Here is a 25420-nt window from a genome sequence, read left to right on the forward strand (position 1 = left end):
CCAGCAATTAGACCCCTGTCCATTTGTAAACCTAAATCAAATCTTTAAAAAAAAATTTTTTTTATCTTTGGCATTTGAAATAGTTTCAGAGAAACCTTCATCCTTTCCAAGCAATTGAAGAAACTTGGATAGATGTTCTGTGAACTCAGGGCTGGGGAGCTGGGGCATGGGGTGGGGTGGAGGCAGGGCCAGCACCAGGAGCCCCTGGCCCACTTTGTATTAATACTCATCCTTTCCATTTGGGAGTGCTCCCTGTTTACTGATCCCTTGCAGAATCCTTCCAGCATTACAGTAATCCTGCCACCACTCAAATACGTGTGCGACTGCTCTGATTTTTTTTTTTTTCTAGTGAAAATAGTCTTTCTTGGATATTTAGAAAACAGGATTGTGGGAGATATTTCTCATTAAGAACTTTGGTATACTATAACACATGAGGAAGAGTCAGTAACCACCCAGGGTCCCACAGGGCTATTCGCTCAGCACGACTGTAACCCGATAAGCTGCCTAAGAAAACCTTAGCAATTTAAAATCGTTTATATACCTTATAGCTAAATTTTTTTTCCATAAGTTATATTTTATAGTAGAACTTAATTACTCTTTTCTGACTGTTCAAGAAATGGCACAAAATTAAGCTTATCAACTTGGGTATTTGTATTTATTTTCTTCTCTCCTGGGGAGTAAATTCAGCCTTTCCACAGCCACTTGGTTTCACAGAGCTCTTAGTCAAACGCACACGGCTCTTCCTCGGAGAAACCAGAGCTATGAGCCTCTTCACTGCCTGGGACTCTCAGCCGCCACTCAAGGAAGGGCTCATACTTGAGTTAGCACAGGCTGGAAAAAGAGCTCCTGGAAGGGCAAAAACAGGGCGCCCCGGTGGTTTTTATCTGTGGAGCCTGCTGTTGAGGTATTAGTTTGATTTTTTTTTTTCCTTAAAGGAATCCTTTTTCCTACAGTGTAACTGCCATGCATTGTCACCAGTACCGTCTTCCTAATTCGACTTCCCTTCCCCTCCCCAGCCTTCAAACTCTCCCACAGTAATTTCTGCTGCAGCAAAGTTTGAGGAAAGCTGCATCATTGGTGGGACATCATCTTATTGGGAACTATCTGTGTCCTCAGTTCAGGTAAAATAAGAATAGTGGCTGCAGGCTTAATTTCCAGGATCGTATCAACAAACCCATCCAACTCAAGATCTTGTAGTGGCTTCTTTTTTACTTGAATTGGCAAGCTCTCCTAAACCCAGTTCTGATGGAACCTTAAACCTCCTTCCTTGTGACACTTCTGGCAGCTTGGTTTGGTCTGGCTCGTCCCCGCTCTGTGCAAGACTGGTCTTTTGGGGTGGGCTTGATTTCAAAGGCTTGGACTCTTCGGTGAGTGGAAGCAGAATAGGAATGGCCTTTTGCTCCCCTGAGGTGACAGGTCTCTTGCAGAGTGAGCAGTGGTTCCGCTCCAGGGTTTCTCTTAGGATCTTAGCTGCTCGGTGCTAAGTCATCCCACAGTTCCCCCTCTGCACTAGTGAGTGAGTGGGGCCTTGGCAGCATCCAAGGGTTCTGTAGGACAGATCTGTGCTTTGACAGTTTGGTGTGCAGGCTCCCTTGGCTCGCTCCACTGAGGCAAGTTTTTACAACTTGATGGGAAGTTTTCACTGTCTTCTGAGGTATTTTTTACATCTGAGGTTCCGTTTGTGGGAAATTCAATAGGCTGAGAAAATCACTCACTTTCTGAAGAAAGGTCAATACTTGTAGTCGAACTTGAGGCAGTGCGTTTGAAGACGTTGGTTCTTTCCTCCTCCCACAATCACCTCTGGTCCAAGTAGAGAGACCACCGTTGCCAGGCTGTGACGAGTAACTGCCACAGTGGAATCACGGGTAGCATGCCGGCCTGGTAATACCTGTGACGAGGTGACTTTCTTCAGCTGCTCCTGAGTGAAGTGCTCCACACAAGCCTCCAGGTGAGACAGCAGCACTTTCCACGTGTGCTCATCGTGACCCTCAAACAGCTGGAGCGGCACGGGGATCACCTGTGACTGGAACGGGGCCAGCAAGAGCCAGCAAGGGAGTTCTGGGGTTTCTCCCTGTGCACTGTCTTTTACGGAGCCAAGCAGATGAGGAAGAAAACTTTTAAAGGCTGCTGGCTCTGCACACACCACCTGGTTAAGCAGAAGAGGCACCAACCATGATGCTATTAATTCCTCTCACGAGCAGCTGAAACTTGAAGAATTCTGATTTTTTTTTCCTCTTTACTCTTCAACATTAAACTTTTCAAGAAATTCACAACTTCTAGACCATCGTTCCTGAGGAGGTCATGGGCAAGGTGCAGAGTGCTGGCTGACATCTTGGAATGGGATAAAGCAAGGTCTGTTGAAAGCTGAGGAGAACCAAAACGGAGACCCAGAGCTACAGTTATTTTCCAGAGAGTGCCTTCTCCCTCTTCTCAGGACCCCTGTAGCTGCAGACTGACCAAAGCAAACATCAGCCCATACAAACCCAAACAAAGCCCAGGCTGATTTTTTAGCATCATTGATGGTGGCAAACTTGGTGCTGTGAGAGTGAACATGATTTTTGGAGACCAACCAATGAACATTTGATTCAGAGCAAAGTGTGGTGACTATTTTTTTATCTGTCTCCATTTCATAAACCAGCCATCTATGAAGGTAACTGAAAGAGCTACACCAGTAAAATAGATATACAGTCTCCCAGTGGGGTAACTATAAAGAATAATTCTCATTTCTTTTCTTTTTTTTAATTTATTTATTTCGAGAGAGAGAGAGAGCCTGAGCAGGGGAGAGGCAGAGAGAGAGAATCCCAAGCGGGCTTTGCATATCAGTGCGGAGCCTGAGGCCTGGCTCAATCCCACGAACCACGAGATCATGACCTGAGCCGAAACCAAAAGTCGGACACTTAACTGACTGAGCCACCCAGGTGCTCCTCTTTTTTTTTTTTTTTTTAAGTTTATTTATTTTGAGAGAGAGAGGGAGGGAGGGGCAGGAGAAAGGCAGAGAGAGAATCCTAAGCAGGCTCCACACTGAGACCACAGACCTATGTAGGGCTCGATCCCACAAACCATGAGATCATGACCTGAGCCAAAACCAAGAGTTGGATGCTTAACTGACTGAGCCACCCGGGTACCCCATGAATAACACTCATTTCTTATGTGTAAAGTAAAGATACGTGTGTGAAACCTTACTCTGCTTACTCTGCAGATTCTCCACCTTCTTTAGAGATATTTAAGCAATTGGAATAGTCCCCAGGGAAGTTAGCATAGTCTTTTTCTTAGAGTTAACTATGTCTCCACCCAAATCCTGGAATGTTAGAGCTTGAAGGGAAGGCCAGCTATAGTTTCTTCTCCAACTAACCATTGGAAGACAACATAGTCTACCTGTGGTATTTATGTCCAGTTCTAGTCAGGGTCTTATCACATATTTCTCCAAATACATCATCTGCATCTAGCCCCAGCCAATGACTGGGTTTGCTTAGTCTAAAAGAGTGTCATTAGATTAATGAAACAGTGGCCTTTGCCCCTAAGTTCCATGGATGAGGAAGAAAAACACAGATGAACACTTTTCTATGAATCAATAGAAATATTGATTATGTTTTCCAACCCCTAGATGCCTGTATATTTGCTTGGTTTGCCCCATATCATTCTGGATACCTCTAAGGTGCCTAGTTGTCTTTTCAGCATTACCTGGAAGACCCACATTAGTGGATTGCTTTGGCTATTAAGAGCCTTTTCTGGTTCCATACAAATTTGAGGATTGTTTGTTTTAGCTCTGTAAAGAATGCTGGTGTTATTTTGATAGGGACTGCATTGAATATTTAGATTGCTTTGGGTAGTATTGACATTTTAATGATATTTGTTTGTCCAATCCATGAGTATGGAATGTTTTTCCAGTTTTTTGTGTCTTCTTCCATTTCTTTCATAAGCTTTCTGTAGTTTTCATTGTATAGATTTTTCACTTCTTTGGTTAGGTTTATTCCTAGGTATCTCGTGGTTTTTGGTGTAATTGTAAATGGGATCGATTCTTTGATTTCTCTTTCTGCTGCTTTGTTATTGGTGTATAGAAATGCAACTGATTTCTGTACATTGATTTTATGTCCTGCGACTTTGCTGAATTCATGGATCAGTTCTAGCAGTTTTTTTGGTGGAGTCTTTTGGGTTTTGCACATAGTGTCATGTTGTCTGCAAAGAGTGAAAGTTTGGCTTCCTCCTTGCCAATTTGGATACGTTTTATTTCTTTGTGTGACAACCCACTTTAGAAGCTGAAGATTTAACTCTTCTTAATCTCTGGTCACTTACCCACCCACACACACTTCCCTATCTTAATAACATGATATTATAATTTTGATTAGATTGAAAGTCAGTATTTTGTCATTGTAATTTGTGGAATGCTATTCCCAATTGAACCAAGTAGTGTACTATGATTATTCTTCCTTTGTTGCACATTTTGTTTTCAGAGTAAATCTTGTTGATTTCTTTATGTGTTTGTTTTGCTAGATAGTTATTAATTCAACCTTAAGCTCTCTTACTACTATGTATATCTCTCTTTATGTTCAAGCACATTATATATTCTATCCATTTCAAACCCTTAAAGAGAAGTCTCTTCTGGAGCCTTCTGAGTTTCTCAGCATCCTCTTCTCCTACCATTTGTGTTCTTCCTGGTTTGCTCCTTCCCATGTCTTTATTTTCCCATGTAAATCTTTCATAGATATGCATGTTTAATTTTGCATGAAACCTGTTTGTTCTCTTTGAAGCTTCTCTTCATCAGTAGTATTCTGCAATCTCACCTGAGATGTGAGTATTTTTACTGGCCATGCTAGACACTTCATGTGCCCATCCATTCTTTAGCTTCTTGAAATTTTCTTAAATTCTTTTTTCAGTGACTTCCTCCCACTTCTTTGTCTCCCTTCACTCCTTCTGGCACACATGTTATTCAAATGTTGAACCTCTTGAACTCGTAGTGTAATATTATTAACCCTCTTTATTCTTACCCCTATTCTCCTTGACGTTTTGCTCAACTTTTGTCAAAGCTTACCTCAACTGTATCTTCCAGACTTTGTATTTAGTTTCTTGTGTCTAGCATCTTACTTTTAAAGTATCCTTATTCATTATTCTAGTGGCATTTTCCAAAGGGTGTTTGGTGGAAAACCAGTCCTGCAAAATTATCTGCCTAAAAAGATCCTACATACATTTAGGAAATTGGTCACATACACTTAGTGTATGTGACTTCCCCACTCTTGGATATTCGCATCTGCTATGAACTCTTTTTTGTTTTCTGAATTTTTTACTAGACTGGTTTTTGTTTTTTTTTTTTTAGGTTCACAACAAAATTGAGCAGAAGGTCCAGAAATTTTCCATATACCCCTGCCTCCACACATGCACAGCCTTCTCTATTATCAGCATTCCCCCACCAGAGTAGTAAGTACATCTGTTTCAAGTGATCAACCTCTATTGAAACATCATTATCACCCAGGGCCCGTAGTTTACATTAGGGTTCTCTTGTGGGGTTGTACATTTTGTGGGTCTTCACAAATGTATAATGGCATGTATCCACCATCATAGGGTAATACAAAATATTTTAACCGCCCTAAAAAAACGTCCATGCTTTGCCTATTCATCCCACCTTCCCCCCTAACTTCTGGCAACCACTCATCTTTTTGCTGTCTCTGTAATTTTACCTTTTCCAGAATGTCATGTATTTGAAATTATGCAGTATGTAGCCTTTTCACACTGACCTTTTCACTTAGTAATGTGCATTTAAATTTTCTTCATGTCTTTTCATGGCTCATTTCTTTTTAGGGCTGAATGATATACCATTGTCTGGCTGTATCACAGTTTATCTATTCACCTACTGAAGGACATCTTGTTTGCTTCCAAGTTTGGGCAATTATGAATTAAGCGGCTGTAAACATCCATGTGCAGATTTTTGTGTGGACATAAATTTTAAATTCCTTTGGGTAAATACCAAGGAATGAGATTGCTGGTCATATGGTAAGAGCGTGTTTAGTTTTGTAAAGTATGGCCAAATTGGCTTCCAAAGTGGCTGTACCATTTTGCACTCCCACAAGCAATGAATGAGAGTTGCTTTTGCGCCACATCCTCGCCAGCATTTGGTGGTGTTAGTGTTCTGGATTTTGGCCATTCTAATAGGTGTGCAGTGGTATTTCATTGTTGTTTTATTTTGCGTATCCCTAATGATATACACACACACAAGGGAAAGCGTCTTGTCATATGTTTATTTGCTATTTATGTATCTTCTTTGCTGAGATAGCTAACAGTTTTTAATTGGGTTCATTTTCTTATTGCTGACTTTTTAAAAATTCTTTGTATATTTTGGGAAACAGTTCTTTATCAGGTGTACCTTTTGCAGATTTTTCTCTCCCTCTGTGGCTTTTCTTCTCATTATCTTGATTGTGTCTTTCACAGAGCAGAAGATTTCAATTTTAATGAATCCAGCTTATCAACTATTTCTTTCATGGATCACACCTTTGGTGTTATATCTAAAAAGCCGTTGCCACACCCCAAGGTCATTCTCATTTTTTCTCCTGTTTTATTTTCTAGGAGTCTTATAGTTTTGAATTTTACATTTAGGTCTGTGACCTATTTTGAGTTAATTTTTGTGAAGGGTATAAAGTCTGTATCTAGATTCCTTTTTTTTTTTGCATACAGCTGTCCGGTTGTATCAGTGCCACTTGTTGAAATGACCGTGTTTTTCTCTATTGCATTGCCTTTGTTCCTTTATCAAAGATCAGTTCACTGTATTTATGTGGGACTGTTCTTCAGCTTTCTGTCTGTTCCTTGATCTATTTGTCTATTCTTTCACCAATACTATACTGTCTTGATTACTGTAGCTTTCCAATGAGTCTTGAAGTTAGGTAGTTTCAGTCCTTGTTCTTGTCCTTCAATATTGTATTGACTATTTAGAGGTTTTTGCCTCTCCATATAAACTTTAGATTCATTTTCTCAGTAGCCACAAAATAACTTGCTGGGATTTTGATTGAGATTGCATTGAATTGTAGATCAAGTTGGAAAAAACTGACATCTTGACAATATTGGGTCTTCCTGTCTGTGAACATGAGATATCTCTTCATTTGTTTAGTTTCCTCTTTCTTATTTTATTTTTTTATTATGATAAGTGTACTCTTTAACTCCCATCACCTATTTCACCCATCCCCCTACCCAACTCCCCTCTGGTAACTATTAGTTTGTTCTCTGTAGTTAAGAGGGTTTTTTTATTATTATTATTCATCAGACTTTGTAGTTGTCCTTATGTAAGTTCTACATATTGTGTTAGGTTTATTCCCAGTATTTTATTTTTGGAGGTACTAGTGTGAATGTATTGTGTTTTTAATTTCAGATTTCACTTGTTTCTTGCAATTTGACTTTTGTATATTTACCTTTTATCCTGCAACTTTGCTATAATTGTTTATTAGTTCCAGGATTTTTTTTTTTTTTTTGTCAATTCTTTTGCATTCTCTACATAGACATTTGTGTCATCTGTGAAAAAGAGAATTTTATTTCTTCTTTCCCAATCTGTATACCTTTTATTTCCTTTTCTTATTACATTAGTCAGGACTTCTGGTACAATAATGAAAAGTTGTAGTGAGAGGGAACATACTTACCCTGTTCCTGATCTTAATGGGAAAGCTTCTGGTTTCTCACCATTAAGTGATGTCAGCTGAAGTTTTTTTTTGTAAATATTCTTTATCAAGCTCAGGAAGTTCCCCTCTAGTCCTTATTTGCTGAGAGTTTTTATCATGAATCAGCCTTGGATTTTGTCAGATGTTTTTTCTGCATCTATTAATATGATCATGTAATAGTTGTTTTTTTTTTTAGCCTGCTTATGTGATGTATTACATTAATTGATTTTTTAATGTTTTGAACCAGCCTTGCACACCTGAAATAAATCTCATTTGGTTGTAGTGTATATATATATTTTTTAATGTATTGTTGGATTGGATTTGCTAGTAATTTGTTGAGGATTTTTACATCTACAGACATTGGTCTGTAATTTTCTTTTCTTGTAATGTTTTTCTCTGGTTTTGGTATTAGGGTAATGCCAGTCTCCTAGAATGAATTATGAAGTATTCTCACTGCTTCTGTTTTCTAAAAGAGCTTATAGGTAATTGGTAAAATGTATTTTTTAAATACTTAGTAGAATTCACCAGTGAATCCATCTGAGTCTGGTGCTTTCTATTTTGGAAGAATATTAATTATTGATTCAATTTCTTTAATAGTTATTGGCATATTCAGATGATCTTTTTCTTCTTGTGTGAGTTTTGGCAGACTGTGGATTTCATGGATTGGTCCATTTTATCTAGATTATCAAATTTGTGGGCCTAGAATTATTCATAGTATTGCTATGTTATCCTTTTAATGACTATGGATCCGTAGTGGTGTCCCCTCTTTTATTTCTGATAGTAGTAATTTGTGTCATTTTTTTAAATTTGGCCTGTCTAAAGGCTTTTGATACTATTGATCTCTTCAAAGAACCAGCTTTTGGTTTCATTGATTTTGTTGTTCGATTGACTTCTTGTTTTCAGTGTCATTGATTTCTGCTGTTCTTTATTATTACTTTTCTTATGCTCACTTTAGATTTAATATGCTTTTTTTTCTAGTTTCCTAGAGTAGAAGCTTAGATTTATTTTTTTAATGCTTATTTATTTTTGAGGGAGAAAGAGACAGAGTGCGAGCAGAGGAAGGGCAGAGAGAGAGGGAGACACAGAATCCGAAGCAGGCTCCAGGCTCTGAGCTGTCAGCACAGAGCCCAAAGCGGGGCTCAGACCCACAAGCTGCAAGATCATGACCTGAGCTGAAGTCGGCTACTCGACTGACTTAGCCACCCAGGTGCCCCAAGCTTAGATTATTGATTTCAGATCTTTCTTCTTTTCTAATACGTACGTTCAATGCTATATATTTCCCTCTATCCACAGCTTTTGCTGCACCCCAGAAATTTTGATAAGTTGCATTTCTATTTTCATTTAGTTCAAAATATTTTTAAATTTATCTGGAGATTTATTCTTTGACCCATGTGTTATTTATATATATATTGTTTAACCTCCAAGTATTGGGGGGATTTTCCACCTATATTTCTATTACGGATTTTTTGTTTATTCCATTGTGGTTTAAGAGCAAACATTGTATGATTTCTATTCTTTTAAATTTATTGAGGTTTATTTTATAGCCCAGTGTGTGGTCTGTCTTCATGAATGTTTCATGTGAACTTGAGAAGAATGTGTGTTCTGCTGTTGCCGAGTGAAATAACCTACAGATATCAATTATATCCAATTGATTGATGGTGCGATTGTGTTCAACAGTGTACTTACTATTTTCTGCCTGCTGGTTCTGTCCATTTCTGAGAGAGAGATAACCATTTCTGAGAGAGAGATGATGAAATCTCCAATTAAAATAGTGGATTCATCTGTTTATCTTTAGAGTTCTATTAATTTTTACCTCGGACTTTTTTTTTTTTTTTTTTGATTTATTTATTTTTAATAGAGAGAGACAGAGCACACGTGGGGGAGGGGCAGAGAGAGAAGGAGACAGAATCCAGAGCAGGCTCCAGGCTCCGAGCTGTCAGCACAGAGCCTGACATGGGGCTGGAACTCACAAACCGCGAGATCATGACCTGAACCGAAGTCGGATGCTTAACTAAGCCACCCAGGTGTCCCTTTACCTCTGACATTTTGATGGTCTGTTGTTAGTTGCATATACCATAAGAATTGATATATCTTCTAGGATAAATGATGATTATATCATTATGTAATGCCCATCTTCATCTGCAATAACTTTCCTTGCTCTGTAGTCTACTCTGTCTGAAATTAATATAGTTATCTTTCTTTTAATTAGTGTTAGTATGGTATATCTTTATCTCTGCTTTTCATCTATATGCCTCTTTATAGTTAGAGTGAGTTTCTTGTAGACAACATAGAGTTGGGTCTTGTTTTTTGATCCACTTTCAGAATCCCTTTTAACTGATGTTTAGACCATTGATATTTAAAGTGATTATTGACATAGTTTGATAAGTACCATATTTGTTGAGTTTCCTGTTTGCTGCCTTTGTTCTTTGTGCCTGTTTTTGTCTTCCACTTTTTCTCTGCCTTTGGTGGTTTTAAATGAGCATTTTATATGATTCCATTTTTTTCTCCTTTTTTAGAATATGTTATACTTTTTTAGGGTTTGTGTTTTTTAAGTTTATTTATTTGAGACAAAGTGTGAGTTGGCGGGGCAAGGCGCTGGGGGGAGGTGGGCAGGGAGAAAGGGAGACATAAAATCCCAAGCAAGCTCCCCACTGTCAGCACAGAGCCGGAGGCAGGGTCAAACTCATGAAACCGTGAGATCGTGACCTGAGCTGAAACCAAGAGTTGTATGCTTAACCAACTGAACCACCCAGGTGCCCCTCTTTTTTAGTGATTTCCCTAGAATTTACAATATGCATTTATAATTAATCCAAGTCTACTTTCAAATAGCACTGTACCACTTCACAGATATAATAACAAGAAATCCTAATTCCTCTTTTCCATCCCTTGTATGATTGCTGTCATTCATTTCACTTACACATAAGTGTTAGTAAGTATATACATAACACGTACAAATATATTGTTATTTCTATTTTGAACAAACTGTTATCTGTTAGATCAGTTAAGAATAAGAAAAATAAGTTTCTATTTTGCCTTCATGTATGTCTCCTACAGTGCTCTTTATGTAGAGTTGAGTTTCTGATTGATATTATTTTCCTTCTCTTCAAGGAATTTCTTGAACCTTTTTTGCAAGATAATCTACTAGTAATAAAGCAACAAACTCCCTCTTTTTTTTTTTTTTTTTTTTTTTTGTCTGAGAAAGTCTTTATTTCTCCATCACTTTTGAAGGCTAATTTTTCAAGGTACAGAATTCTAGGTTCGTGGATGTTTTCCCTCAACACTTTATTTCACTCCAGCGTTTTCTTGCTCACGTGGTTTCTAAGGATGTAAGTTTTGCTGTTGCTCCTCTATAGGTGAGGGGGGTTTTCAAGATTTTTTTCTTCATTTTTTGATTTTCTGCATTTTTATATAATATGCTTAGTTGTAGCATTGTTTTTGGTATTTCTCATGCTTGACGTTCTCTGATCTTCCTAGATCTATGGTTTGGTGTGTGATATTAATTTGCAGAAATTCTTCTGTCCTTATCCCTTCAAAAATTTCTTTTGTTCCTTTCTTTATTCTCCTTCTGATATTCCTATTATGTGTATACTGCACCTTTTATAGTTATCCCACAGTTCCTGGATAGTCCCTTGGGAGTTTTTGTTTTGTTTAGTTTTTTCAGGTTTTTTTTTTTTTTTTTTTTCTCCTTGCTTTTCAGTTTGGGAAATTTCTATTGAGATATCATCAAGCCCAGTGATTCTTTTCTTGGCTATGCCCACTGATAAGTCTACTAATGAGTCCATCAAAGGCAGTCATTTCTGTTGCCGTAAACATTGCAACAGATCTCTAGCATTTCTTTTTGATTCTTTCTTAGAATTTCCATCTCTTCATTTACATTGCATATTTGTTTTGCATGCTGTCTACTTTATTCATTAGAGCCCTTAGAAAAAATCATAGTTTTAAATTCCCAATCTAATAATTCCAACATCCCTGCCTTGTCTGAGTCTGGTTTTTACACTTTCTAGTCTAAGGCTAGTTTCTTATGTGTATGCTTTAGTCTTATGCTCTGTCTCTTAAAACTTCAGTTTTTGCCTTTTAGTATACCTTGTAATTTTTCTCTTGATAACCAGACATGATGTACTAGGTAAAAGGAGTTGTTGTAAATAGGCCTTTACTAATGTGATGGTAAGGTTCTGGGAAAGGAAGAAGTGTTCTATAGTCCTATGATTAGGTCTCAGTCTTTGCGGGGGGAGGGGGGGCATGGGGAAGGGCTGTGCCCCTAAAGTATGAACTTCACCAGTATTTCTTATCCTCCTTGCCCTTAGGTGGGACAGGATGGCTGGAGGAGGCTAGAATTGGGCATTTCCCTTTCTCCCAGGTAGGTTAGGCTCTATCACATCCCAGCAGGTTAAGCTCTGGTAAAATAGTTTTACCTGAGGGCAGGCCTTGTTAAGGCCAGTCTACTCTTCTGTAGACTCTTGCATGTTTTTAAAATGGTTCCTTTTCTGCACTCACTGATGGAAGCATGAGGGGATTTTTCTCTAAGACTGTGAGAATGTGGTTGAGCTCCTAAAGGTAAAACTCACAAAAGTGTGGGACACCTCCCCCTCAATGACTGGGTTTCTCTAGAGTTTTTAACTCTCAGACTTGTCCACACTAAACTTCCAGCAATTCATCAGTTACGTTTAGATTTTCCTGCCTTGGCATTGGTTACTGTGGAAAGTGTCTGCTCATGGGTTTCTGCTTGGTAAAATGTGGTTTTCTGTATTCTCCCATTTGTCTCCAAACTTGGGTGGCATCAGTTTGCCCTGTGACCTCACTTCTTTGAAGGATCTAAAAAGGATTGTTAATTTTTCATTTTGTTCAGCTTTTCACTTGTTGTTAAGATAGAATAGCCACTTCCAAGCTTTTAACATACTGAACCCGTCTCCAATTTTTTTGCAGCCTCTGATTTCATGGATGCAGTAGAAAACCAAAACATGACAATTATAAATTTTAATATTTTAATATTTAATATAAAATTTATATATTTTAAAAATAGGGCAAAAGCATAAACTATGAAAGAAAGGCATATAACCTTTTATATACCAGAAAAAGGTAATATTAAAATTAAGACAACTCATCTCTCTTCTACATGGCATCATTTGGAGTAGCTCATTTGGGACTGGAGGATCCAGTTCCAAGATGGTTCATTCACATGGCTAGCAAAATTGGTGCCGGCTATTGGTTCTTCTCTACACGGACCTCTCCAGAGGGTAGTTTGGGCTTCCTCATACCATGGGAGGTGAGTTCCAAGAGCAATTGTCCCAAGAGACAAGAAGTAGAGACTTCCATTTTCTTAAGACTCAAGCCCCCTAATTAGCATAGCATCATTTCTACCATATTTTACTGATTAAGCAGTCATAGAGCTCAGATTCAAGAGAAGGAGAATAGACCCCACTCTTCTATAGGAAGAGGGTCAAAGAATTATAGACCATATTTTAAAGTCACCTCAGTCTACTCTCTGGACATAATTCATTTACATTTTTCCTGCCTGGGAAATTTATTCTTCCCCTTGCAAGAGTCTCCATTAAAAGTCTCTTACCTTTACAAATCAGGCTCTGGATCTGGGATCTCATCATCTAAATCAGATGCAGGTGCAGATGAGACCTCCCAGGTGCAGATTGTCAGGCACAGCTCCTTGAGTGTCGTTCCTCTCAATCTGAAGACCTGTGAACTAAAGAAAAATGCTGTCTGCTCCCCACGTAGCCCACCTGCAGTGGTGGGACAGGCATTGGGTAACTTACAGATACACCCATCCAACCGGGAGTAGTCCCTGGCCTGTAGAAATTCTGAAATCCAGCCGGGCGCATGTTGCCAGCTCCTTAATTAGACCCAATATTACTTTCTTGGGACTGTTTTCCATGGCTCTCAGCTTTGTCCTCTGAATCATCCTTCCTTTTCCACAGAAAACTGAGATTGCTTTCTTGGTCTTCATCCCATCTGTGAAAGGTTTGGGTCTAAAGGCTTCTTCTGTTCATTCTGTACCATTTCTGTCCCTTTTAGTCTGAGCTGCCAATGCTTCCACCACAATGAGTCTCTTAGAAACTTGAGGGGTTTACTAGGAATATTATTGGGGTTTTCTTCATTAGACAAAGGCACAACCAAAATCTCTTGAAGATAAGCTCTTCTCTACTTTGGGCTTCCTCTGTGGCTGCTGTGAGACAATGCTCTTAAGGGTCTTAGGAACTCCTACCGTTTAAGGGAAAAAATCTGCAAGACTGAGCCCTAGGATTCTTAGAGGGCCCTTTGGTCAGAAAGAGTCTACGAAGCATAGTCTTAATCATTCTGGCACCTTAATAAAATATTTTATTGCCCCATCTGGATTTGACCCTTTCATAACTTAGAATTATTTGCCTTCTGGAAGGACTAGAAATGAGAAGCAATTTTATTTGTGGGCTTTTTAAATTTTTATATATTTTTTAAGCTCATCTTTCTCATTCTGCATTTTTATCATAGGCAATGAGAAGCCACCTTGCACTTTCATTACTTTGTCTAAAAGTCTCTTTAGCTATTTCACGAAGCTCACCAGGTACATTTATTTCCTAGTCCCCTGTTACTGCAGATGACAGTGTCATCAAACTCTAGATCACTACCTACCCACGTGGCCCCTGTCCTCCATCTTCCAATAAGGTTTTCCTCTCTTGCCTTAGGCTTTCACTGACAGCCTTCTCAAGATCTTATAGGCTTCCATTCTCGAAGCATTGCCAGCTCAGACTAATGAGGACAGAGATGGTACAAAATGAAAAGAACTGCTTGACTCCCCCCCCCCGCCGCCTTTTACAGGCTTCTGTTCAAGCCCCTTTCTGCTTTCGCTCACACCCTTTTTGTGGCCCTTCATGCTTCTTTCTGCTTTCCAGTCTCAAAGCCAATGCCATGTGTGTTAGGTTTTTGTTACTGCGGTACCCTATTTCTGGCACCACTGTCTCTTCCAATAATCCTTCGCTACATAGCAAACCACCACAAAACTTCATGGCTTAAAACAACGATGTGGGCAGGGCTAGGTGGCAGCAGCTTGTACCCGTTCCATGTGGTGTCCGCTGAGGTGACTTGACTAGGGTTGGAGGACCCACTTCTACACGTGGCTGACAAGTTGGCTGTTGGTTTCTCTCCACACAGACCTTGCCACAGGGTAGCTTTGGCTCCTCACGTGTGGTAGTTGGGTCCTAAGAGTGAATGTCCCAAGAAAGAGGAAATGGAAACTGTCAGCTTCTTAAGTAAGCAAGCCCTGGGCCCAGAAACTGGCACAGGGTCATTTCTACAGTCTGTTGGTCAAGTATCACACAGATCGATGGAAGGGAGGTCAGAGGTGTGGGAGTCATGTTTTTAAACTGCCACAGTCTTCTCAAGGTTTTGTAGTTTGCCTTTTATCTTTCACCCTTTAATCCATGTTAGAATTTCTTTTTGTAATCATCACAGGACTGGTTATATTTTTTTTTCCTTTTGTGTAAACACACAAATCAAATAAAATTTACGTGCAGTGAAACATACATATCTTAAAGTACAATTAAATGAGTTTTAATCTCTGTAAGCACCACGTAACCAGAACTCCAGTCAAGATGAAAGTCACTTCTACCACCCCTGGAAGTTACGTCATGCCTCCTTGTAAGTCGGCCTTCTCTCCCACCTTCATCCTGATTTCTCTCACTGTAGAATTGATTTTTCTGTTTTGAACTTAATACAGAAATAGAATTATACTATATGTACATTTTATATTTGGTTTCTTTCACTAAGAGTAATGTTTTTGAGAAGCACCCTATCAACAGTTCATTCTTTTTTACTGCCGAATGCTCTCCCAATAAATGAATATACCACAATTTGTATATGCATTCTCTCATTGTGGACGTTTGGGTTGGTTCTAGTTTTAGGCTGTTATGACTAAGCTGCTATGAACATTCTCCTGAGTGTCTTTTCATAGATATATGTCTTCATTTGTTTTAACTACTCTTCTTATCTCTCTGAGTTTTTGAATGTTTACTTTCGTGTTCAATGAAAGAGTCATATCATGACATGGAAGTCCTAACTATTTAACAGACTTCACCCAATCCTTCTTTCATTAGATCTGCCTTCACACCCACCTCCAGGGGCCCCTGCCCATTCTTGGGCCTTTTGTGAATTTTAAGATGAAACAGCTTGGTTCTCATCATTGCCCATTCTTGGTTAAGGATTTGGCTTTTTTGGGTCTGCTCAGTCAGTTGCTGCTTTGCTTATCTGCTTTCCAGCTTCCAAAATTTTAAGCTGTCTCCTTTATTGTCTGACTCATGTTAGAGGGTTTTAGCAGAGAACAGAGTTGAATGTGTATTTCAACGCATCTGGTTTATTCTTTACCTTTTTCCCTTCTTTCTTTCCTACCTGTCACCTTCCACATCCTGCCACTCTTACTGTTTCCATTTCCGTCTCTCCATCTCCCTTTCCCTTCGAATTAGGTGAGGAATCCCCAGAGAGCATGCGACTCAACCCCCTTGTTTTACATCTGCTAAACTTGAAGCCCCACGGACGAGCATGGCAGTCCATCCATGGCCGCCACAGCTACTGCTCTTCTCTATTTTGCCTTTAATGGCAAAAAAGACCTTTTGCTCACCTGTTCTTTCTTCCATTAGCGATCCATTAGCGTGACAGTGTGAGAAAGCAGAGTACCCTCTTCAAGTGGGTCCTAGAAGGCATACCAGAAGAATGTCATAGCTGACCAGGCTGCCATGGGTTCTCTCTGGAGATCAAGGAAGCACCTCAGTTTCAGACTGCTTCTTACTCATGTGCCTTCCCTGTTCCCTGCCCAGCACAGTGCCAGGTAGAGAGTTGCAGCAGGAGAGTGCCCAGCTGCCATGACCTGATAAACTACTGAAACAGACAACTCTCTAGATGGGACCCTCAGGTCCTTTCCGTTGTTTTCTTTGGTCCCATGTTTCTCTGTTTTACTACTTTCTTTGGATCTGAGTGTTAATGCAAAAGATAGCAAAGGGACTCTACCACCCAAAACAGAAATCAAGGCAGGTCACAGTGGTGTGACCATTCTAAGTGCAAGCCCAAACACACACTAGCACACTCTGGCTAATATTGCCATGGCCCCTACCATCCCTTACACATATAAGACCTACAGGAATGTGTGAGGCAACCAAGTACTGAACATGGAAGTACATGCATCTGGGGAGTTGTTTAGATTCTCTTTTCAGTGCACAGAAGACCAAGTATAAGTTCTGTGCCTTGGCTTTTGGTCTGGGCTGTTCTTCCAGCAGGCTCTGTTCCCAGAGCCTTTGGTCATGCAATCTGGGCTGGTTGCAGCTGGATACAGCCACCCTCTGCCCCCTCCCAGTGTTTCACCGGCCTAGCAGCTGAGAATCCTGCTAGGGACAAGAGCCCAGAGGGTGAGACACAGAAGAGAGCACCGTTCTGTCACTTCTCTACCCTGGACGCTCTTTAAGCTGTTTTGACTCTTTGTCTCCCGCAGTTTGTATTTACTTGAACAAGAATGGCAGCACAGGCCCCCACTTAGATAAGAAGAAGGTCCAGCTGCTTCCTGACCATTTTGGGCCAGCCCGCGCCTCCGTGGTGTTGCAGCAGGCTGTCCAGGCTTGCATCGACTGTGCTTATCATCAGAAAACCGTCTTCAGCTTCCTCAAACAGGGCCATGGTGGTGAAGTGATCTCAGGTAAGCACACTTGGGCCGGTGTGGCCTCCTCACCAGAGGGGCAGGCCTTCTCAACTGGCTCATTTCTGGCAAAGCATCCTGGTTCCTACGACAGTCATGCCTGTAGGCTCTGGAGAAATGTGAAGGGATTCTGTTCCTTTTCAACAACCAGAACCCCTCTGAGCCTTATGCACCCCTCTGCCAAGTAGAATACCATGCAGACTCTGCTTAACCAAGCTTCTAAGCAGACTCCTGTCCTGTCTACCTGCTTAGCCTCTGCGTACAGAAAATGTATGTGTGTTGCTTTAAAGGCATTCCAGAAGAAAGAATCCAGAGGGACTGCATTGTGGCAACAGGAGTTTCTCCAGATCGCCATAGCCTCCCACCTGGCCTCAGGGGACCAGAGAACTCTTAGGTTCTTCCGGCTCCTTAGCTGCCCAGGCCTAAGCCAGCCCTGTTACAAGGAAGTTGAATCCCAGAGCAGAGTGGGGAAAAACCATTCCCTGTCTCTTTCCTGCTATGAGAGTTTGATTCAACTATGCTGTTTTTTGTTTTCACTGAGAATGTTCACTTTTTCTGCTGTGCCCTAGTTCTGTTTCCGTGTTCCCAAGTCCAAAACCCCATTCTATACCCACCAAGTCTATGAAGACTTGACCTGGAGCCTTTCAGTCTTAACTGCATGATCCTCATAGTCTCCCACCCCTTCCCTCTAACAGGTTGCAGTATCCAGTCTCAGGGAACCCAGCTGACTTGGCAGACCCTCATGGATACCAATATTCTTTTAGAAGACCCCATAAATAACTGTATTTTGTTAGCAAACATTTTTTGAGCCTTTATCTGACGTCAGAGGTTATTGCCAGGCACTGGCTGGGGAGGAAGAGAAAAGATGACAGGAGAGAAGTATTCTCATGTGCGAGAAATGTGTAAAGGGTGACGTGGGAGCCCTGGCGAGGGAGTAATTGGCTGTGTGGAGGGGAGGGCACGCACGGAAGACATTGTTCTAGAAGTCGGAGGACTGCTGGGGACTCCAGCTTTCCTTTCCTTGGGAGGCCAAGGCTTCCGGGCAGTAGTCTGCAGGGATGAGGCCTTCTTTGCGCCTCTGTGGCGTTGCTGTCACCCACACCTTTCCTAGGGTTCTTCTGTCCCAAATTGGATTCCCGGGACCGGCCTATCTCGCCATTTCCTTGCTGCCCTCAGAGACAAATGCAAAGGCCTGCTTTTTAAGGATTATACAGATATTTTTTGAATAGAGATAGATAGGGAGGAAAATAAAACCAAGCATGGAATATTTCCAAATGCCGCTGAAACTCTAGTGCCCTGACACAGATCACATTGTGCACCCAAACCATTGCCGGCAATAGCTGTATTCTCCTCATCTGCCCGGTTTCTCTGTTCTTAGGCAGTTCTTATGGAAATAGAACCCAAAATGAACAGATCTCCCGGAGGAGGCCCGGCCAACTGATGGAGCAGATAGAGTTGTGTTCACAGTTGTTTTCACAAGTTGAGTAAAATCGCCTCAGAGCCCCAGGTGCAACAGGCCTGGCCTGGCCACTCCCATTACTGCAAGCCCTTTGGAGGTGGAGGCAAAAATCAAACCCTTGAGGGAGGGCGGGGAGGGGAGGAAACCTGGGCACCGACTGCTTTGTGTAACCAGGTGAGCCTGAGGCAAGCAGTGGGCTGGGCTCCTCCGCCCGGCCTGCCCTGCACTGCCGGGCTGACGCGCTCGCCCCGTTTCCTTCATTCCACAGCCGTGTTTGACCGCGAACAGCACACCCTCAACCTCCCGGCAGTCAACAGCATCACCTACGTCCTCCGCTTCCTGGAGAAGCTCTGCCACAACCTTCGCAGTGACAATCTGTTTGGCAGCCAACCCTTTACACAGACTCACTTGCCTCTCACCACCACCGAGTACAGCCACAGCCACAGCCACGACAGGTACCTACCAGGTAGGAGCTGGGATGGGGCCTGGGCTGAGAAAGGGGCACAGGGCTAGCAGCAGCGCCAGTGGGGGCCCCGGGGCTGGCCCTCACACCCGCTAGCCCGGCACCTACTCTCTGGACTCCTGGCTTTCTGCGCCTTACCTTTGCCGCAGGCGCAGCCAGGGACTCCTTGGTTTTCTCCCATCTCTGCTCTCTCCAGGATTTTGTTTCCTATCTCTAGGATTAACCTTCTGTCCTCTGGATTTTTATCCCTAGAAAACGGTGGTTCAGAGTTCCCCTCCTGAGCCCCCACGGCGTGTGGCACGTGGAGCCACCATGAGGTCGCAGCACGCCTCCCAGTGTGAAGCTGGCGGCAGAGGCCTAAGGTAGCTCTCCCTTGCCAGCAGGAAGGTTTAGTCTCAGGCTGCAGAGTGAGAAGTGTGCTCCCCCGTGATTGGCCGTCCACTCTTTCCTTTGGCCCGTGGCCCGAACTCCTCCAGCACTGCCAGTCTAGCAAGTCAATTCAAGTTCCTGCCATTTCCAACGAGGCTGGAAAATAACTTTCTTAGTTAGCATAGCAGACCCGCAGCGGGAAAGCGGATGCCACGTGGCCGGATCAATGACTAAGCACTTCCAAGAGAGGTTAAAGAGTGAGTGGAACTCAGCATCTGGAGCCCCAGGACACAGAACGACAGGGAGCGGAGGAAAGCTCGATCCCAGTAGCGAGGTAGGTCGTGGTCAAGAGAGGAAGCAGAGGCCCTTTAGAAGAGTCTCATGGACTCCTCCTGGCCGGAGGACCAGAGAGGTGGTGCTGTGAGTGCTGGGGCTGTGCTGTCCTTTGGCGAGGGAGCCCAAGTCTGAGAGGTGCCCATTTCTGACCTACACAAGTCTTGTCACCACACTGCCTCCCCTGGCATCTCTTTATCGTTGTCTTAACAGAGTCCACTTCCGGAGAACGCGCTCAGCAACATGACTACTCACCCGGCCCCCCCACCCTCACCTCTGTCTGTACCTCTGCACCCCAGTGAGCACTGCCTGTGTGACTTGTGTGCAGGGCAAAAAGACAATCTGAATTTCAAATACTCCTTGTGAGGGCCAGACCATCTGGTCCCTGCAGGCATGTCTGTGCCCCCCTCACTGATCTGTTGCTTGGGAGGGATCTTCTCTAAACCTTTTCTCCTGCTTTCTTTTATCATCAGAATCCGAGAACAGAAAGAAGTGTCCTTAGTATGTTGCCCTGGGGGTCCGGGCTGGGTATGGCAGACATGGGGCAGACAAAGGCAGGTTGTCAAATACCCCAGCTGTTGGCCTTCAGGAACTCTGAGCAGCACTTAAGTGATGAAAGCAAAGCCTACCCGAGATTCTGGAAGAATGCGTACACGAGAGGGGGTAGTGAACACTGAGGGTAGCTGCTCATCTAAAGAGAGATTTCTCCACGAACCAGGAGCCCAGAATTCTTAAAGGGAATAATCATCACTGAGGACTAAGAGAAAACTTACTGGTAGCAGCATGCAGGGACTGGCAGGGATGTACGTCATGGGCCCGCAGTCATGGAGGGGGTTTGGAATTGAGGCCTGACGTGCCCTGGGAATTCTGTTCCAGTTTGCATCTCTCTGATTCAGCTACCAGACGAGAGGAAGCAAGCTTTAGCCACTCTTCCTTCTTGCCTCACCAACTAAGAAAGAGACAAAGACCAGGGTTATCACATACCGTCCCCACTCCTTCCCTCATTTTCAGACAGATTCAGCCAGCTCTCTGCACCTTCTGGTGCTCACTGTCTAGCTTTTTTTTCCCATCCTGGGTGCTCAGCAACTTGGCTGCTCTTTCCCCAGTTTGTTTGCTTCTCTGAAGTGTTCTAACTGTGCCCAGACAAGCCAGAGCTTTGCCTAGATTTCTCACTCCTCTATGCTCCTTTGCTTATCTTGCCTGCCTGCCTTCCTGCCTGCCTGCTAGCCTGCCTTGCTGACCCTTTGCTCCACCTCTGATCATCTATCATTTCCTGCACTTCCCTGATGACTTACCCAAACCTCTGCCAAATAGCTGGATATGCACAGGGCTTGGTCTGCCCTTTGGATCTGCGGTTTATCACTCCCACCCTCCTGCGTGGCTATGCGCTTCTATTTCAGCATCCAAAGCTACCACTCCTCTTATCTAGGTACTTCCTGAGGTGCCTTCTCCCTTCCCTACAGCCTGCCTCCACACTTCCCTGGCCCTTAGGGTCGTGGCCTAACTGACCGCACAATTCCAGTATAGCAGATCCCATTAGGGTTCCTTACCTGAGTTGAGACTTAACTTTTTTTGAAAAACTCCAAACCTACAGACGAGCTGTGCAAATAGGATAGTGAGCAACCATGTACTCTTCATCTAGATTTCCCACTTAACTTTGTAATATTTACTGTACCTATTTCTCTTAGGCATACGTACATATATTTGTGTCTGTGGATTTTTGTTTACTGAACCATCTGAGAGTTAACTGCAGCTGAGAGACGTGATCCTTAATAAACTTTCCTATGTATCTCCTAAGAGTAGGAGTATTATCACACTCAAGAAATTTAACATGAGTAAAATCTACTAGCTGAGATAGATAGATAGATAGATAGATAGATAGATAGATAGATAGATGTTCTGTCTCTTTAGTTTTCTTTTATCTACAGCAGTTTTCCACACTTTTGTCTCTGCCTTTCCTGACATGACATTGACATTTTGGAGACTCCAGACCCGTTGTCAGACGCTCTGTGCCAGATGCTATACTAGCCTCTGGGGAGCCAGAGATGGAACAGACCGCATCCCTGCTCTGGGAGCATGCCAGCTGAGAGAGGACAGACATGCACGCGGTGTGAGCCTGGAACGGGCCCTGTGGCCAGCCAGGAGTGATGAAAGACGAGGACAGGAAGGGTTCCCGGCGGAGGGTGGAGGGGGACAGTGTCAGATTAGGGTCACTTCTTCAAAACTCCACACGTGGCCATGTCAGGTGAGAGGCCTGTGAAGGTCATGTGAGAGGGAGTTCCTTCCGGCCCTCAGCACTGACAGCATTAACAGGAGATAATTAACGTAGCTGGTTCCAGGGACTATTATCTTAGCCGTAATTGAAACCACCCAGCATTAACCTCTAGGTCTGCCGTTTGGGGATTGCCCAGATTCCTCTCTGCTCAAGGAGGTTCATTTGTCCCAAGGTGGTAAGTTCCTTGTGCCTGTTTTTCTAGCTGCCGTCCAGGGTCATCTGAGCTTATAAAGTGGTTCTCCTGCCAGAATCCTAAAGTGTACAGGATTCAATAAAGTCAGATAAGAAGTGTGAAATCTGTTAGGATGCATCCCTCTGTGGGGATGAAACCCTTCGTCCCCATGTGGGGTTTCCTCATAGAACTGTCAGAGTTCCAAGATGATGCAGATGCTCATAATTAATTGAACCTGTGTCGAGTCTATTATTCAGTCGGCCAACCCAGAAGTTACTGGTTGCACAACACCAAGGTCTGGTTTAGGCATATGGGCAGGGGGCATTTCCATAGTAAACTAGGGGCCCAGGTCCTCACGCTCACAGACTTTACAACCTGGTAAAGAGGAACAAATAAGCAAACAGTTCATTCGTGATGATGCGTACTTTCAGAGGACACGTTCAGATTTCAGAAGTTCAAACCGGGTGTCAGGAGAGGCTTTCCAGAAGAAATGATATCTAAGCTTGGACCTGAAGGAGCAGGATAATCAGGTGGAGATGCCACAGACCCAAGGAGATGGAGGAGAGGAGTGATGAAGAATGTTCCTGTTGACTGAATAGCATGTCAGACTGTGAGGGACAAAGGGGAGCGTGACCCGTGTCAGAGGAACCGGATGTCTGGTACAGCTGACATACACAGTGGAAGAGAGGCATGTGAGAGACGAGGCTGGAGCGGAGGCAGCAGCCTGGTCAGGAAAGCTCTAACTGACCGTATTACCAGCTTTTTATCATTGAGCAGTGAGCACCCAGGGAAGGGACACAGTCACAGCGCTTCAGAGAGGTCACTCAGGATCCTGTGTGGGAGAATGGATTGGTACAGGGCGAGACAGTAGGCAGGGAGGCTGTCTGGAGGTTTGTGTGGGACTCCATGAGTCCTCTTAGATTTGGGGATAATCCTTTCCTTCGATACCCAAATCTAAATAACATCGAATGAACCCCCACCCCCCATCATTCAGACCTAGGGTTCCTGCTCTGACTCAGACTCCTGCAGACTCCTGCTCCTTCTTTCCCAGACCACTCTTATAGCTGACCGTCCCTCCCTTAGGTGCTTTGCCCCAAACATTTGGTCCAATTCTTCATCCTTCATTTCCCTAAGGAAAATGAATACAAAAATGAATACAATTGTAATAAACTTGTACTGGAGTTTAGGGGGGTGGGGGAGAATTGCCACAAAGAACAGGAAGCATTTTAACATTTCTGTTTTATCTTAATGTTTATCTGCTGTTACAGGATGTATCCTATTGGCCTCATTCACCTTCGGCCTCAGCCTGCTGCCATTTCTGGGACCCACTCTAGGTTTGGGGGATTTTCTTCTCTGTTCTCTATTCCTTCCATCCCATACCTCCTCTTTTTCCAGCTATCAGCAGGCAACTCCAGCTTAATATATTATGCAGAATAATTTTGTTTCCTCTTATCTCCAATTTCCCAGACTTTGTCTTTCAAAACCAAAACTATATAAATGTAACAATGTAATTATATAAATGAAAGAACCACATGGCCCACCCAGATCTTTACTTGCAACTCAAAGAACAAAGACAAAAGCTGTTGGTAGAGAGATTTGTTCCATCTGTCTTTTTTCTGCCTTCATGTGGATTATCCAGTTCTCTTTTTTCTGCCTTCATGTGGATTATCCAGTTTTTTTTATGATTTCTATTTCCTTATTGGCTTATTAGCTATAACTAATTTAATTCTTTGTTTTAGTTTAGTGATTGCTTTAGTTTATATTATACATTTTTTACATATCACAGTCTACCTTAGAGCCATAGTCTTATCCCTTTGCATATCGCATAAGAACCTTGCAGCTGGTACACTCTCCCCGTCTTCTGGCCTTTGTGCTATTGTTACCATACATTTTACTTTTACATATATTGTAAATCCCACTATACATTATTATTTCACTTTAAATAGGTAATCCTCTTTTAAATTTTTTCAATATAAAAAATATATTCTTTTAACATAAAAGAAAAAATTATTTTATATTTACCCTTTCAGAGTTACCCTTTCTGGTATTCTGGTACTTTCCATTGTTTTAGTGTAGAGCCAGAGTTTCGTATCTTCTCCCTGCTGAAGGACTTTCCTTAACGTTTCTCAGAGTTACAGTCTACTGGACACAAATTCTTTCAGTTTTGTATCTTTGAAAAAGTCTTTTGTTTTTGGGGTTGTTGTTTTTTTTTTTTTTTTTTGTCTTTGTTTCTGAAAGATACTTTTAAAATTGACTCTTTTTTGTTCAGCACTTTTTAAAAGATGTCACTCCATTGTTTTCTGGTTTGCATTGTCTCTGATGAGAAGTCTGCTGTCATTCTTCTTTTTGGTCTCATGCTGTTCCCACCCCCCAGGGTGCTTTTAAGCACCCTCCACACCCCCCAGGGTGCTTTTAAGGTTTTCTGTTTATTATTGGTTTTTAGCCATTTGACTATGCTGTGCTTTGGTGAGGTTTTCTTCATGCCTCTTGTGCTTAGAGTCCCCTGAGCTTCTTGGACATGTGGGTTTACAGCTTTTTATCAAATGTGAAAAACTTTCTACCATTCTTTCTTCATATATATTTTCTTCACCTCTTCTTTGGAGACTCCAATTAGACATATATGAGTCTCCTTGAAGTTTTCCCACTGTTTAGTGATGCTTTTTAAATATTTTCAGCCTTTTTTCTGTGCGTTATTTTGGATAAATTCTGTAGCTGTGTTTAAGTTAGCTAATCTTTTCTTCTACAGTGTCTAATCCACTCTTAATCCATCTCATGTATTTTTATCTCAGACATTGTGTTTTCATTTCTAGAAGTTTGACTTGGGTCTTTTTATGTCTTTGGTATTTTTGCTTAACCTGCATAGTCTTTGCTCTGTCTTCTTGAGCATTTGAAATCTAGTTGTAATCACCTCTCCAGAGCTCTGACCCATGAACTGTAGCTGCCTTGGCCTATCTGGACTCGGACCCATCTCCTCAGCTCAGGGAGCTCACCGGCTCTGTCTAATCTTCCCCTGCCTCCACTGTGGCCTGGAAACACTCTAGACAGTGAGCT

General features: G+C 42.3%; 1 protein-coding gene and 1 pseudogene across 19 annotated transcripts in view; one reads left to right on the plus strand and one right to left on the minus strand.

The window, feature by feature from the left end:
* SCMH1 (Scm polycomb group protein homolog 1) overlaps window positions 1–25420 on the plus strand; it is a 185876-nt gene that overhangs the window by 146315 nt on the left and 14141 nt on the right. For all 19 annotated transcript variants that reach the window (XM_019429156.2, XM_019429171.2, XM_019429172.2 and 16 more), the window contains 2 exons: window positions 17098–17298; window positions 19026–19223. In XM_019429156.2, coding sequence (XP_019284701.1) covers window positions 17098–17298; window positions 19026–19223 — 399 coding nt within the window. The remainder of the gene's footprint in view (window positions 1–17097; window positions 17299–19025; window positions 19224–25420) is intronic.
* On the minus strand, window positions 908–13545 carry LOC109254831 (protein-associating with the carboxyl-terminal domain of ezrin-like; annotated as a pseudogene).

The sequence above is a fragment of the Panthera pardus genome, unplaced genomic scaffold (genome assembly GCF_024362965.1).
Source record: "Panthera pardus isolate Hobbes unplaced genomic scaffold, ASM2436296v1 HiC_scaffold_11, whole genome shotgun sequence".
Classification (NCBI taxonomy): domain Eukaryota; kingdom Metazoa; phylum Chordata; class Mammalia; order Carnivora; family Felidae; genus Panthera; species Panthera pardus.